A 14,942-nucleotide genomic window follows, 5' to 3' on the forward strand; every position below is an offset into this window, starting at 1 on the left:
AGCCTGTACCAGCGCGCTTACTCAGCGAAGGCCTAGGCGAAGAGAACCTGGCGTAACCTGGGAGGCGAGCTTGCAGTGAGCTGGAGATCCGGCCACTTGCACTCCAGCCTGGGGAACCAGAGCGAGACTTACCGTCTCACAAAAAAAAAAAAAAAATCTAGATGGAAGGCTGCATGTTGAAACTAATTTCAAGGGCAATTCTAGGTTGGCTTCTAAGATGATCAATTTCTTTTGGTACCTTTTATAAGTTCAGCAAGTAATGTCTTTGGCTTTTATGAGGGGGGATTGAGTACAATAAAATAGGACCTGACTGATGAATTTGAAGGTAAAATTCAAATCAGGAGATAAATGGTGGATCTCTGAATATTACGTTTGTGATATTGGCTGTAACTGAGTTAAGTTTAAGAGGGATAAATACATGTAAAGTCCCATACTGAGTTTCAGAAAATCAGCTGTATAAGTGCATGTTATGGTGAGCTATGACATAGCTTCTGGTCAAGTGCAAAGGAACCAGGAGCTTTGACTAAATGCTCAGTGTGGCTAGTGATGCAGCTGTCAAGGAAGCGAGTATATTCTCACATAGTATTACAAGGATTTGAGTGTCCAGGCAAAAGACAACAGCAGCTTCTCTGTTCTCTGCACTGGTGTTTGCTCTGTTTTGAATTATATCCTTTTAAAAGAGAGAATGATAAACAGGAGCATGAACAGAGGAACATGACCAGGAAACTGTTAAATAAGGACAGTGTTGCTATTTATCTTGGAAGTATGATCACTGTCTTCCAATTTCAAGTGTTTGGAAGTCTATCATTTGGAAGCCAATGCACTATAACGAATGGGCACTCAATAAAAATGTATTGAACAAATGAGAGGATAAGCTTATGTAGATTAGATCTAAAAGACAGCTACAGTGCAGATCTAAAGGATCTAATGAATCAAAATCAGTTGGTTGAAGTTAGAGAAAGGCAAATTTTAGCTCCATTTTGAGAGACTTAACTGCAAAAGTGTTACCAGCTTACTGGGAAGGCTAATGTGTCTGTAAACTATAGTCCAAGGTCTGAGTGCCATAAAAGCATTCTTAAATTCAGGGAAGGGACAGAATCATTCTCTCTAGGGAATCAGAAAAGATTCCAAGGAAGGAGGGAAAATATAAGTTAGGTTTTAATGGCAGTTAGGACTTGGACACCCTTAAAGTGTGGTTTTAGAAGAAAATGAGAGGAAGTAGGGGACATTTTAGGTCAGTGAACGACACTGACAAGGGCACCGAAGCAAGGAATGTCTTCAGCTTTTATGTGAGGTGATAGGGTGCAATTCACTTCACTTGGAGAGTGGGGATACAGTGATTCCCCTGCCATTTGTTTTGTAAGTTAACCAAAATAGGAGCCAAAAATTCAGTCAGCTCAGCGTGCAGGATCATTGCATTATGAAACTGAAGGTATTTTTGAGAACTGAACGTACATATTTTTGAGTCATATGTGTCAATCAGGATTTCATAAAAAAATTGTGATGTGATTCTTTAACAAAGGATCTTGCCCTATGTACCTGTAATTCTTTCTGCAAACATGTACCTAATATATAGGGAAATACTTTTATTTGGAATCTCTGAATCAACAGGGTTGTTTCTTTGAATGATTTTATTCATTCTAAGTAAATGTTAAAATTGAATTTTACACAACTTCCCTGGACTCAACTCTTTCTTAAAGCTAGGCCCACCTGCAGATGAACTGTGATAAATTAAGCCAACAAGATTTATTCCTGCCTGTCTTAACCAGATGTGGTTGTGCTGTCTTTGTGGGTTAGAGCAGGGCTTCTTAAATTTTAATGCGCATGTTGAAGCCCCTGGGGATTAAAACCCAGAGTCTGGTTCTGTAGGTCTAGGGTGGGGCCTGAAGTTCTACTTTTCTAACAGGCTCCCAGGTGAAGTTGTGTCTGCAGGTCTTTGGACAACACTTTGAATAGAAAGGGTTTAGAGTATTTTATGGTCACTTTTTCCACATTGAAGTTTGGCACAGGGTAGCACGGCAGAACCTTGGAAGGTGGAGACAGTTACTTTGTCAATAATTATTTCAACTGGGCAAGGACAGTTGGTTTATTTCTGGTCTTACTGATTTGCTGCTGCGTGTTCATTTGTCATTCCTCGGAGCAAAATTTTACTTATTATACAGATAATTTGTATCACCTTAAAAACATTTCAGTGCAGATAGCATTTATCCATGAAACGCTTTATCATAATTTATCCATAATATATGACTTTCCCTAATATGTGATATGTAATCATTTCAAAAGGAGAGCAGTTTGTCTCTAAATTAACTCAGCCTAATAAAAGGATTTGTTACTAAACTTTCAGTGGGAAACTTCTGCAAACATGTATCTAATATATAGGGAAATACTTTTATTTGGAATCTCTGAATCAAGAGGGTTGTTTCTTTGAATGATTTTGCTAAAATGATCACAGAATATTTTTCCAGATTCTCACAGGAGAGCCACAATTATACCATTAGAGATAAATTTATTTGATCTTAAGTGTTTGTCACTTTTCAGGATGTTCCTCATAAGTTGCAACTATTCCTATCAGTATTTAATATGAGCTTCAACTAATAAGGAAGCATTAATTATTAGCCAAGTAGGAACAAATTCCAGTAGGATTAGAACATAGGATGGGAACAGGTTTAGGGGCGGGGACATGTATACATAAGGAAGGTGAAGTTCTTAGGCGCCAATGATGAAATTTGCTTACATGATAATTATATTATTTTTAAAGGAAGTTTGGTATATTCCTTAACTTGGCTTTAACATTTAGCAGGAGCCCCTTTCTATTTCAGCTTCATTTTCAGCATAGTAGCCTTTCTATACTTTTTCTATAAGACTTGGGCAACTGATCCAGGCTTCACTAAGGCTTCTGAAGAAGAAAAGAAAGTGGTGAGATTTCTTTGTTACTGATATTTTTAATAGGAGGGTTTGTAAACTTTAGAAAGTCACGTATGCAGATGTGTTGCTTTTTGTTATGGCTGCATAACATGTGGGGTGATATAGCAAAAATTAGATTTCCACTCTTACAGTTTTTTCATTTATGTATATGAAAGTTTTAAGACGTATTTTTATTTTCTGTTAAAGTAATACCCAACCAAGACTTTTTCAGATGTGATTCCTTTTAGGAATATGATCTCCTGCTTCCTTGTAATAACATTTTCATAATGGTCATTTAGCTTACATTTCCCCACTTAATAAATGGAGAGTAACCAGTCAGTGACCAGGAAGAGTCCTTCTGCTTATTAGCTGAGGAAACGCCCCTTCTCTTCCTCAAATGTGAAGTTGTCAGATGACATGGCATGTTTTCCGTTGCTCATGAATGTTTAGAAGTTGGAGAATGTTGTCTGTTACCTAAAGCCAGTGTTCCTGAAAGACTCAGCCCTTGGTGCTTATAACTTTCAGTTTTGATGTATACTGGTGGGTTTTTCTTTTTTAATGGGTGTGTATATGTGCATATTTATTTTTCTCTAGTAGATCGTAACTGTGAGATGATTGCCATTCACAGAGATGAGGTGATAGGCGGGAGTGATGGGGTGGTATAATTTTTACGCATCCTAATTTATTAGCTGTTGGTTGAAAATGCAACCTTGAAGAGTCACCTCATTTCAAGCACAGAATGATTTGGTGGCAAGTATTCCAAATTGCTTTTCTAACTACTTCAGCTTGGAGCGAGAGCTGTGAGAATGGTATATAACTGTGCATAATACATTTTCCAATAAAAAGTGATAATAGGTCAAACTTCATGTCTTTTAGAATATCATCACCCTTGCAGAAACTGGCTCTCTGGACTTCAGAACATTTTGTACATCATGTCTTGTGAGTTTTTTCTTTATAATTTTTTTCCATAGTGAGAGCAAATTCTTGGTAATGTTGCTCATGTAAGCATTTGTCCGATCTTCATGGTATATTTATACACCTTTGTTTTTACCCATTTCTAATTTTACATTCCTGTCTGAACAGCTTTCTGTCTTGAACATGTGGAAGAATGATGTTTATAATCTCTTGAAGTTGTCTCTGGTTACATCTCTCTGTGGATTATCCATTGTGTGTTTTATTTGCTTTTCTCTGTCATGAAGCATATATTAGAACTAACTTCAAATCAGAGGCTCATATTGACCTTAGAAACCACTTAGCGAAACCTCTCATTTTGCAATTGAGGAATCAAGGGAGGAAGTAAATTCTCCCAAATTATTGGTGTCGCTAAAAATGGAACTTGGGTTTCCTTCCCTTAGTTCTGTGCTTATTTTGCTCTGTGGTACTGCCTCATTTCCGCTTAGCCAGTGTGAACAGGCTCTGGAATTCAGATCCCACTGAGTGATGTCCTAATCAAAGTAGACATATGGAAGTAAATACTAATAAGGCATTCCACAGCCTCTGTGTGAATTGATGGTCTGTTTAGGATTTGTGCCAATGCCTTTGTGACCTCAAGTTAAAATTTTGCTTGTGATTTGTTACCACTTTGAGACACTGGTTTTTGCTTAGGCCTATCTTAATTGCCCACTTAGGTAAGGAAGCCATTAAGGTCACTCCATTGCCATGTATGCAACTCCTGTGTGGCTCGATATGATCAACACTGCCTGTGGACTGGACGGTGCATAGGTGAGAGATTTAATTTTTCAATTAGTACTATGAAGTTAAGCATATGTTTAGTTATGACTCGCAGAAAAAGTGGAAGGGCATCCTAGGGCTCCATTTTCAATATTCCAATAGCAATGAGCCCGTACATCATTATTATGCTACAGGTAACATAGTATTTGCACATGCATCATTCTGTTTGGTAGCCATAGGCCTGTGAAGTAGACAGAAGAGGTATTATCTCCATATTACTTGTAAAAACGCTAGATCAGAGAAGTTAAATCACTTAACTTATAGTGACACAACTAGTATATGTAAACCTAGGTCTCCTGAGTCCAATAGGTGTTGTTCCTTCTGCCGGGTTTTGCTGCTTCAGGAGAAGGTTGGACCATGATGTAGTAGCTGAGGAGCATTTGTGTCATTAGCACTGAAACGCTTCCATCTCCAGCATTGAGAAGGCAGCTTGTGCAAGAGAAGACTTAGTTGCCTAGCCCTTCCCGCTTCCCTTCTGTAGAAGTTTCTCAGATTGTGGGTTGCCACTCTTTGCATGTCCAGTAGCAACGCGTAAATTTATTGCTGCTCCTCATACTCGTTTTCTGTGTTCCCCCTGATTAAGTCAATCCTTGATATTCAGAAGTGGTGCTTTTACAAACATGTTACATGGAAGGAGGAAAGATACAGGGTATGATTAGTCCAAAATCCTGCCTGGTTCGCTTCCTTCCATCACAGGATAGGACAGCCTAGAGCAGTGTTTGCTTAGTTAACTTTATTCTATTCCAGAAGTTTTACTTTTACAAACATGTTACATGGAAGGAAGAAAGAGACTGTATGATTTGTCTAAATTCCTGCCTGCTCCTTTTCCTTCCATCATAGGATAGGCCAGCCTAGAGCAGTGTTTGCTTAGTTAACTTTATTCTATTCCAAAAAAGTATCTTCTTTTAAGTAAGTAATGAATAAATAATAGTTCAGTTAACATGGACAGTTGACTGTGACATATCAGAAATGTGTGGTTTGATTTAATGGTACTTAAAAGCAAAACAACAGCTTTATTTCTGTTTTACTTTGGTAAAGACTTTTGACAGGAAAGTGGTTAAGGAGGTCTTACGTTGAAAATCAGAAGAAATGAAAATATTAAGTATTTTTTTTTCTTTTTTCCTTAGGTTTTGGCAATCATCACTATTACATATTCTTCTTGTTTTTCCTTTCCATGGTATGTGGCTGGATTATATATGGATCTTTCATCTGTAAGTGTAAATTTTTCTTACAACAAGCACATACACCTACACCCATTTCTACTTTTCCTTGTAAACCCTTGGATATCACATTCTGGCTGGGTGACTACAAACCATACCCCTAATAAGAACAAAGCAAATGCCTCTAAGACTCCCTTAGCATTGGGAAGCTGCAAGAAATACAAGATGAGGTTAGTTCTCAGTACTTTAGGAAAAAAATGTGATAAATTTGAGAAGTGGTCAAAAATAGAAATTGATTTAAGGCAAATACAGATTTGCTCCCCAGTGAAGAGGGAAAGTCAGCTGCTGAAGTACAAAGTAGGAGGTGATAAGTAAATTAAAAAATTAAAAAAAAAAAAAAGTCAGTGGTAGAGAGGTTGGGGGATAGTTGTCCAGTCATTAAGGAAGAAACCTCTGAAAGCACATGCCATTTGGTAAGTATGAAGTTGAAACTGAGAACTGATGGGAATACTAACAGTTAAAAGGTTGGAAATAGTAACTTGGAAGAAAACATTAGATCACTTATTCTGTGGCCCTGAGGAATGAAAAAAGCTTTCGGTAGCAGTTTAAAAGAGTATATAGGGTCTCACATAGGGAATGACAGCCAGCTGTTCTGAGGTGGTTGACTAAGAAGGACAGGGTTTAAATTGAAGCAAGAAAGATTTTGGCTATCTCTTAAGAATTGCATGATTACGTTTTTCAGACCTTGGAAATAGGTTACCTAACTGGATAAACCTATGGTGTTTGTAGTTTATTTATTTGGACTTTAACTGTTTATTATTTATTTGTTTTGAAGGCTTTGGGAGAATTGGGCTCTAAACACAGAGGCTTCACTTCTAATCTGTTTCCATCCACCCTCCTGTTATGTTCTTGGTCAAATCTTAGACTTTACCGGTAGAGTACTGGTTTGTTGCTTGAGCTGAAGTCTGGGGTAATTCCAAAAGACATTAAGAATGTTTATTTCCCCTTAGCATCCTAAGCCCAGTACAGATACACTTTTTTCCTCTCTTTCTCTCTTCTGTGTCTCTGTCTCTCTTTAGTTTAAAATTGTTGTTAGTTTTCGAAAGGCAATTCTTTGTACACTTGCCCCCCCACCTTCCCAGTTTCCCTCCCTGGAAATATCAAGTATTACAAATTTTGTTTTGTTTGGGGTTTCATTTTTAGAGATTATTAACTAGCATCTATGTGTAATGAGTTATTTTTTGCCCTGCCATAGGCATGGAGGGCTTCAGTTACCTTGTCAGACCCTTTCCTACCTGATGCCTTGGGTGTCTTTGATCAGTAGGCAATGCTTTTGTACCTAAATATAACTGTCACCATGTTAAATAGGTCTAATAGAAGGCTGTAATCTCTGAGCTCAGTTCTTGCCAAAGGCCACCAGTAACCCCGAGCATTCTATTTTTATTTTAATTAATTTTAATTTTATTTGTTTGTTTTTTGCTTATTTATTTACATATTTTTTGAGACAGGGTCTCACTCCGTTGCTGAGACTGGAATGCAGCGGCACAGTCATGGCTCACTGCAGCCTTAAGTTTTTGTGCTCAAGTGATCCTCCTACCTTGGCCTCCCAAATAGCTGGGACTATGGTGCCTGTCCCCATGTCCAGTTAATTTTTAAATTTTTTGTGGAGATGGCATCTTCACCATGTTGTCCAGGCTGGTCTTAAGCTCCACGCCTCAAATGATTCTCTTGCCTCAGCTTCCCAAAGTGCCGGGATTACAAACATGAAGTACTGCACCTGCCAGAATTCGATTTTTAAAACTTTTTAGGTTATGTCTTATGGTGTAAAAAATAAAAGAGTTTTTGACAGTGCTTGTTTCTACTGAGAAAGCTTCCTTTCAAAGCCTGACAGTAAAGCATATTCCTGGAAAACCTTTGTAAGTTGGCACTTGGACCAACTTGTCTCTTGGACTGAATCCTATGGGAGAGGAGCCAGAGTTTACACCTCTCCTGCCTCTCCTCTCTTCTCTCTCTTCACTAAAAATAGTCACCTTTGTTTGGCATCTATGACCAGCATAAGACTGTATTGATAAGGACAGAAGCGATTTTTCATCACATTCAGTCTTTCCAAGTTAGTTTTTTATTACACATGTTGATTCTTCTCTCCTCTTGGTCTTTTTTCTCTGGCTGTGAACCAATTTTCATATTACATTTTGTTTCATAAGAACAGTCCCACCTTATATTCACTTACAACTGTATAAACTGAGTGTATTTTGTTACCTTTATTCCATTTATATTCCAGCAATATTTCTTTACACTGAATGAGGGCATTGTGTCATTTATTATTATTTCACAGACAAAACATGAACTTGTGCTCCATTTCTCTAATGAGGCCTCACTGTCATCCCACCTCCCTTGTTTACCATTAATCCTGTATTACTAGAGCCCTGCTCTATACTCTCCTTCTCATGTGATCCGATAGCTGCTACTTCTGTACAGCCTCCATCCATTTCATCTTTTGTAAGGTCTGTTTACAAGGTGGACAGTAAGTGACTCCAAAAGTGTCCTCTTCTACAAGTTACAGAAAGAAATACTGTAGATTACCATCAGGAAGAACTCTGTAACTGTCAGAGCCATCTAAAGATGAAAATGATTGACTTGGAATGATATGAGTTCCCTACCATTAGCCATTGGCCAGCTGATAAGAATGTATTAGCACAAATTAAAGTGTTACATTGCATAAGATAATGTATATGACATCTTGCTGTCATATCTTTGATATTAAATCTGAAAACCAGTATTCTGAAAACTTCAGTGTGAGATCATGCTGTGTTATCAAAAGAATTCCCAGAAGGGAGCAGTAGAAATCCATAAACTGAAAGAAAATAGACATTCTTTCCCACTCAACAGCTGTTTTCTCCACCTACTGTTGGAAATTATATTCTTTTTTGTGATATCAGGTGCATGAGATGCATCTTTCTTTGCTGTCCTAATGAGATGCTCTAGAGAGAGTGTAATTTGCCTTAACTTGTACCTTGATTGCTACTCTGTGATGATTGCTCTTAGAATGCTTCTGGCACATATTCATGAAAGATGGTTGGGAATCAGAGACTTAAAGAGAAAAAAAAAAAGTAGACAAAAAAAAAGTAGATTTTAGGATTTAGATGGACAGTTGACAGGAAAGTCATGGACTCATTTTCTTCCTGTCCCTGGAGTTCTTCAGAACAGCATTGGAAAAATGTCCAAAACTATTTCTCAAATTGTCAAGGCATTTATGCAACCTCAAAGTGCAAATCAACAGAATTCTCTTTTAAAAATAATTCACGCTTTATGCATGGCCAGGGTGCCTGTAAAAGTCATTGAATTTACATAACCTTGCAGATCTGTTCCCTTGTTTCTGCTGCTTCCTGTGTGTATTTCTCCTTACTGCTGCTCCTACCTACATGGGTTAGGAGGTTAATATGAAAGGCCATAGTAAAGTTCTTTAATTGGCACACCTGGGGAGAAACTGAGCTGTGACAATCTGAGTTTTGCTCTATATTCTTTTCCCAGGAGTGTCTGTCTTGTGAGTCTCTTCATCTGGCCTTTCTTCCTCTGCAGATTTAGTTATGGTGTCAGTGCAGAAGTATACCCATGCCTAGCTCCCTGAGTGCTATTAGATTGTATTCTGATGACATCTAGGTGCTTACGGGATATCTTGTGCCCGCAGCAATGGCCGGTTCATCTGAACCCTTAATAAGAGTTTATATTCAGTCCTGTAATAGACCCATAGTTGCTATAAACATGAATACGGTAGGGAATGTCCTGAACAAATTATTAACTTCAGGCTAGTGTATCTTATGCTGAATGCTGATTTTAGTAAAGATTTTATGGACCCTTTTTGTTATTCCTTCACTGTCAACTACTTATACAGTGTTATCATAGCCTCAATTAACATTAAGCCACCATTTTGTCATCTTTAGTTTTTGAGCTGTCATGTGGAAAATGAAACCCTAAAATTGAATCATGATCTGTGCCATACTTTCTCTTCTCCCTACACAGAACTGCAGTGATTTTATCTTCTTGGAGACTGATAACTAGTTTATTGCCTTTTTTTTTTTGGTGAATTCACAGATTGGTCCAATCATTGTGCCACAACATTCAAAGAAGATGGATTATGGACTTACCTCAATCAGATTGTGGCTTGTTCCCCTTGGGTTTTATATATCTTGATGCTAGCAACTTTCCATTTCTCATGGTCAACATTTTTATTATTAAATCAACTCTTTCAGGTATGTATTTCTCTTCTTATAATGGCTTTGAGTAAAATTTCCAAAACTTGTAGTGAGATAGACTTGAATTTAAAATCAGAAGATGTACATTCTGTTTTTACCTCTGTCACTGACTCTGTGGGTCTAGCCATGTCATTTAACCACACTTGAATTTCAGGTATTTTGTCTGTAAAATGAGAACAATAATGCCTATCTACTACATTAAACCACAAAATGATTTAAAGGTTAGCATAATAAATTATTAGAGTTTAACCTAGGAGTTACCTAATCTGACCTCTTTATTTTATAGATAGAAGTACAGAAAGGTAAATTGAATTGCTCAAGGTCACCCAGTGTGTGGCAAAATCAGAACTGGAAACTTAGGTCTTCTGACAGTCCCATTCAAGGGCTTTTTCCATTGTACAGTTAAATTATATGTTGTGTGTAAGCATAGTATAAGCTGTAAACCATCATGCAAACATGAGAAGATTGTTTTCCCTCAGTTTTTCCAACCCTGTTTGTTACCTTTATTACTATGCAGTGTTTAAATGGATGAGAGTGGAAAGAAATGAAAAATACATCACTAACCGATGGTCATAGTAATTACATTTTCAGAGAAGGCCATGGCCATTAGAAAGTTCAAGCTCCAGGACAGTAGTCACCTTCAGCTTTCTCCAAAGCTTTAGTCCCTTCCCTGCTGCCTTCCAACCCCTATGAGCCTAACCTAATTCTCATTATTGCTGTGTCCTGCCCACGTGGAATGGGAAGCAGGTGGTCATCAGTCTGAATCAATTACTATAAGACCTCAGAAAATTAGAGCATTACTCAACCAAAGCAAAGTGTATTTCACTTTTATGGGAAAGTAATCAATCTCAAAATAATAATAATGATAATAATAACAAGAAGAGAAGGAAGGGAGGGAGGGAAAAAGAAAGAAATTAAAGAGAAAAAAGAAAAAGAAAAAAATGTTTAGGGATGAAATTGAGTTAATAATATTGACTAAACTGAGGTTTCTGAACATTCCTCTCAATCTCCTATCACTCTGACATCAATAGACTCCGGCAGCAAGAATAGATACTAGCATCTGTGATAATATTATCATTTATAATACCTAGTATTTATAATGCTTTGAGACATCATTTTTAATTATCTTTCTTTTTTTCTGGAATCTTAGAATAAGTACAAGTATATGAGGTGATAATATCCTTAATTTTTTAGAAAAAGGTCAATAAGGCAAAAAATGGACTCAAAGTTTCAGATAATTTCGAAAGGAAGAATTCAGAACAAAGCTGTTTTCTTAATGAACAAAACAATCCAGTTCTTTGAAAACATTTGTTTCCTGAGTGCTCCCGGTAGTCGTGGCTTTGACTGTAGCAAGTCAAGCTAAGTGTTTAGGTGTTGGTTAGGAGCATGGACTTTATTCTCACACTGACCAAGGAGTCAGTCCCAGCTCTCCCACTCTAAGCTGTGTGGCCTTGAATCAGTTACTTCATCTCTCTAATCCTCTGCATTAGGTATTTGATTTTATTTATTTATTTATTTATTTATTTTTTGAGATAGAGTTTTACTCTTTTGCCCATGTTGGAGTGCAGTGGCAGGATCTCAGCTCACTGCGACCTCCACCTTCCCGTTTCAAGTGATTCTCCTGCCTCAGCCTCCCAAGTTGCTGGGATTACAGGTGCCCACCACTACGCCCAGCTAATTTTTGTCTTTTTAGTGGAGATAGGGTTTCACCACGTTGGCCAGGCTGCTGTCGAACTCCTGACCTCATGATCCACCCGCCTCGGCCTCCCAAAGCAGTGGGGTTACAGGCATGAGCCACTGCACCCTGCCACGTTAGGTATTTTAAATAGATTATCTCAAATCCTTAAAAAATATGATGAGGGTGGTATGATGAGCTGTTTTACAGATAAGGAACTTGAGGTTTAAATGAGATGACTCTGAATACTTATGGTTTTTCATGATTTAAGAATTTTAAGTTACCTTAATTCTCAGTCTTCCCCACGTTTTTGGAATTAAATGTTCTTCTGATTAACTTTTTCTTTGACCCTTTTCAAGGAGATACTAAAGAGAGCACACAAGTTGAGATAATTGCAATAATACTGATCTTATATTGTTTTATCTAAAAGTTGCACACTGAATGTGCTGAAAATTAAACATTACCATATGCCATAGCTTGAATTAATATAGCAGTTATTTCACAACTCTAAGTCAATGTATATAGTTCTTTCTTGAAGGTTAATAAAAATTAGACAATTAAACAATTACAAAATGCCCAGCTACTGAATTTATATGGGAGACTATAGTTTAAGGCTGCTGCATCTCTGCATCACCATGATTGTTGATTAGAAAACTGGGGGATATTGTTTTTAGGGGACTACTGAATGTTTGCCAGTGTCCTGTGATGTACTGCTAAGAGTGGTGGAGCTACGATGTGGTATTTTTCATGTTCCTTCCACCCTTCTTTTTCAGATTGCCTTTCTGGGCCTGACCTCCCATGAGAGAATCAGCCTGCTGAAGCAGAGCAAGCATATGAAACAGACGTTGTCCCTCAGGAAGACACCATACAAGTAAATGAGACCTGTTTTGGACACTGAGTCCTGTGGAAGATCCCTAGTCACTGGTTTCCTAAGCTGTTGCCACTGCCCATGGCCTTGTTGCTGTTCTTTAACTTGCCTTCTAGTACAGTTGATCCTCCTTTTCTTAGAGAAGATTTAGTGATGGGGTGAGTGGTAAAGTCATGAGCCCCAAGGTGGTAAGAATTTGAGAGTTAGTTTACTGGATGCAGCACAAATAGTAAGTGACTTTGAAGTTTTGCCAAAGTGGGGAATCTCTCCAGTCAAGCCACATGGTCACAAGGTTGTTTGTTGCTGGCGTGGAATCGATGTGAGATAATTAAGCGTATGGCTGAGGGAGCCGGCCACAAGGTGCTCTGTAGAAAGTGTTTGCTTGTGTGCTTTGCCAGGATTTTCAGCCTGGCTTTCTATCACCAGTAATTCTTCTAGCCCTATGTTGAATGTGCCCACTTGTACCACGGAGAAGCCAATTTTTCAGGTTTGAATTTGTTCCCCCTGGAGCATTTGGTTGTATGAAACACGTTTTCAGTTGAAAATGAGAGTATGTGTAGAAAGACCTTCGTCTTATGATATGAAAGATCGGGCTTTGAAGCTTATCTCCCTGCCACTTATGGCAGGGTCTTGGAAACTGGGAGTGCTGCAGAGGTGACCCAGAGCCCTCTAGGGATTTGAACGCTCGCTGCATATCTCATGAGCAGTCTATTTTAAAGCATGCTCTTGGTACAAGATGAAACTGTTAGGCTGTTAGACAAGGGGATCAGAGACTGGGATATGACTACAATGTGTATTTAGGAGAGGAGAGAAATTGACTTAATTGGGAAGAGATGGCTAAAGCAATGGGGAGTGGAGAGGAGTGTAAACTTGTGATGATAGTTTCACATTGACAGTGATAATAAAGTCCCTTTCTTTGTAGCTTAACCAGAGGAATAAATATTTACTCCACTAAACTGTGGAAGCCTGTGATAGAGTTGGAATTTGAAGCTGAGCCTTGAGAGATGTGGGGCAGGGCACAATGGAGTTGGGAGGCAGGAAGGGCATTCCAAGCCCTAGAGAAGAGTCTGAATAGAGGGACACATGAGCGCTCTAGAGCACGTTTGCTGAGTGATGGCAGCATCAACTAGAGGAACTCAACGGAAAACCTGAGTCCCGCCCAAATCAAAGATTTTACTTGTTTTCCTCCCCTAAGTTACTTTTACTCCATACAGTAGTCACCCTTTCTCCACGAGGGGTATGTTCCAAGAACCCCAATGGATGCCTGAAACTGCAGATAGTACTGAAGTCTATGTATACCATGTTATTTAAGTCTGATAACCCAACAGGCAGTTAGTGTAGACAGAGTGGAAACACCAGACAAAGGGATGATTTACGTCCCAGGTGGACAGAGCTGGATGGCGTGAGATTTCATCATGCTCCTCAGAATGGCAGGCAATTTAAAGCTTATTAATTGTTTATTTCTGGAATTTTTCATTTTAATATTTTTGGGCTGCTGTTGACCACAGGTAACTGAAACTGAAACCAAGGGGAAGGGGACACTAACTAGCTTTTGAGCCAGGCCCTATAAATTTCTAGCATGCGTCCCCACTGCCACCCCATCAACTCCACATAGCCCTCTTCCCAGGAAGTTGCCCTCTGAGTAGTGTTGGTCCTTTAGTGGCAGCAATGCCATCATCCCCATGCAGAACACAATCTTCTAAACGCAGTCATCCCCATGGACAGGTGTGTTTTGATGTGTGTAAGGGATTGGGTTGGGCACTTAAAAGATAGAGCATTTGCGTAAAAATGAGCATTTCTCGTAACTGGAATAGATAGTAGCACTTCCGAAATTTAATGGAGAAACAATGATGCCTAAGACAGTGTGGTCAGGAAAGCTCCAGTGGAAATGTGGACGTTGGCCTGGGCCTTGAGAACTGGTAGGACTTGAAGGGAAAGGGGGTTCCTGAGCTAAGTGTAGAGCAGTGTGCGTTTCAGGCCCACACAGCTGTGATTGTGGGAAAAACAGAGCCAGAGTAGCTGGAGCAGGAGATTTATAAAGATGCACAGGGAGCTAGAACTTGAGGGATACACTGTATAGAACCTTGAATTCAAAGAGGAGGAATGTTTTTTGAGCCTCTAGGCAGAGGAGTGTCTCTAAAGGGTTTTGATTGGGAAGTGAGGCGCTATGACTATATCAGGGTTTTTGGAGGACAACAGTCTGCAATATGCAAGATGAATTAAAAGGAATTGAGACAGAGAATTCATTTAGAGAGTTACTTACAAGGTTTAGGGAAAATCCCATCTTGTTGATTACAGTTGTTCTGGCCTATGTGGCCTTTGAGGTAATCGGGGTCTGAATTAGGGAAGTA

At 38.7% G+C, this 14,942-nt stretch overlaps 1 protein-coding gene across 1 annotated transcript in view; it reads left to right on the forward strand.

Annotated features, from left to right (window-relative positions):
* The window catches only part of ZDHHC13 (zDHHC palmitoyltransferase 13), a 54,663-nt gene that overhangs the window by 38,827 nt on the left and 894 nt on the right, over nucleotides 1-14,942 (forward strand). The window contains exons 11-16 of the mRNA XM_017858214.1: nucleotides 2,792-2,916; nucleotides 3,781-3,843; nucleotides 4,533-4,626; nucleotides 5,763-5,846; nucleotides 9,888-10,045; nucleotides 12,497-12,594. Of these exons, the coding sequence (XP_017713703.1) occupies nucleotides 2,792-2,916; nucleotides 3,781-3,843; nucleotides 4,533-4,626; nucleotides 5,763-5,846; nucleotides 9,888-10,045; nucleotides 12,497-12,594 (622 nt within the window). The remainder of the gene's footprint in view (nucleotides 1-2,791; nucleotides 2,917-3,780; nucleotides 3,844-4,532; nucleotides 4,627-5,762; nucleotides 5,847-9,887; nucleotides 10,046-12,496; nucleotides 12,595-14,942) is intronic.

This window comes from Rhinopithecus bieti, unplaced genomic scaffold (genome assembly GCF_001698545.2).
Source record: "Rhinopithecus bieti isolate Rb0 unplaced genomic scaffold, ASM169854v2 scaffold_2350, whole genome shotgun sequence".
Lineage (NCBI taxonomy): Eukaryota > Metazoa > Chordata > Mammalia > Primates > Cercopithecidae > Rhinopithecus > Rhinopithecus bieti.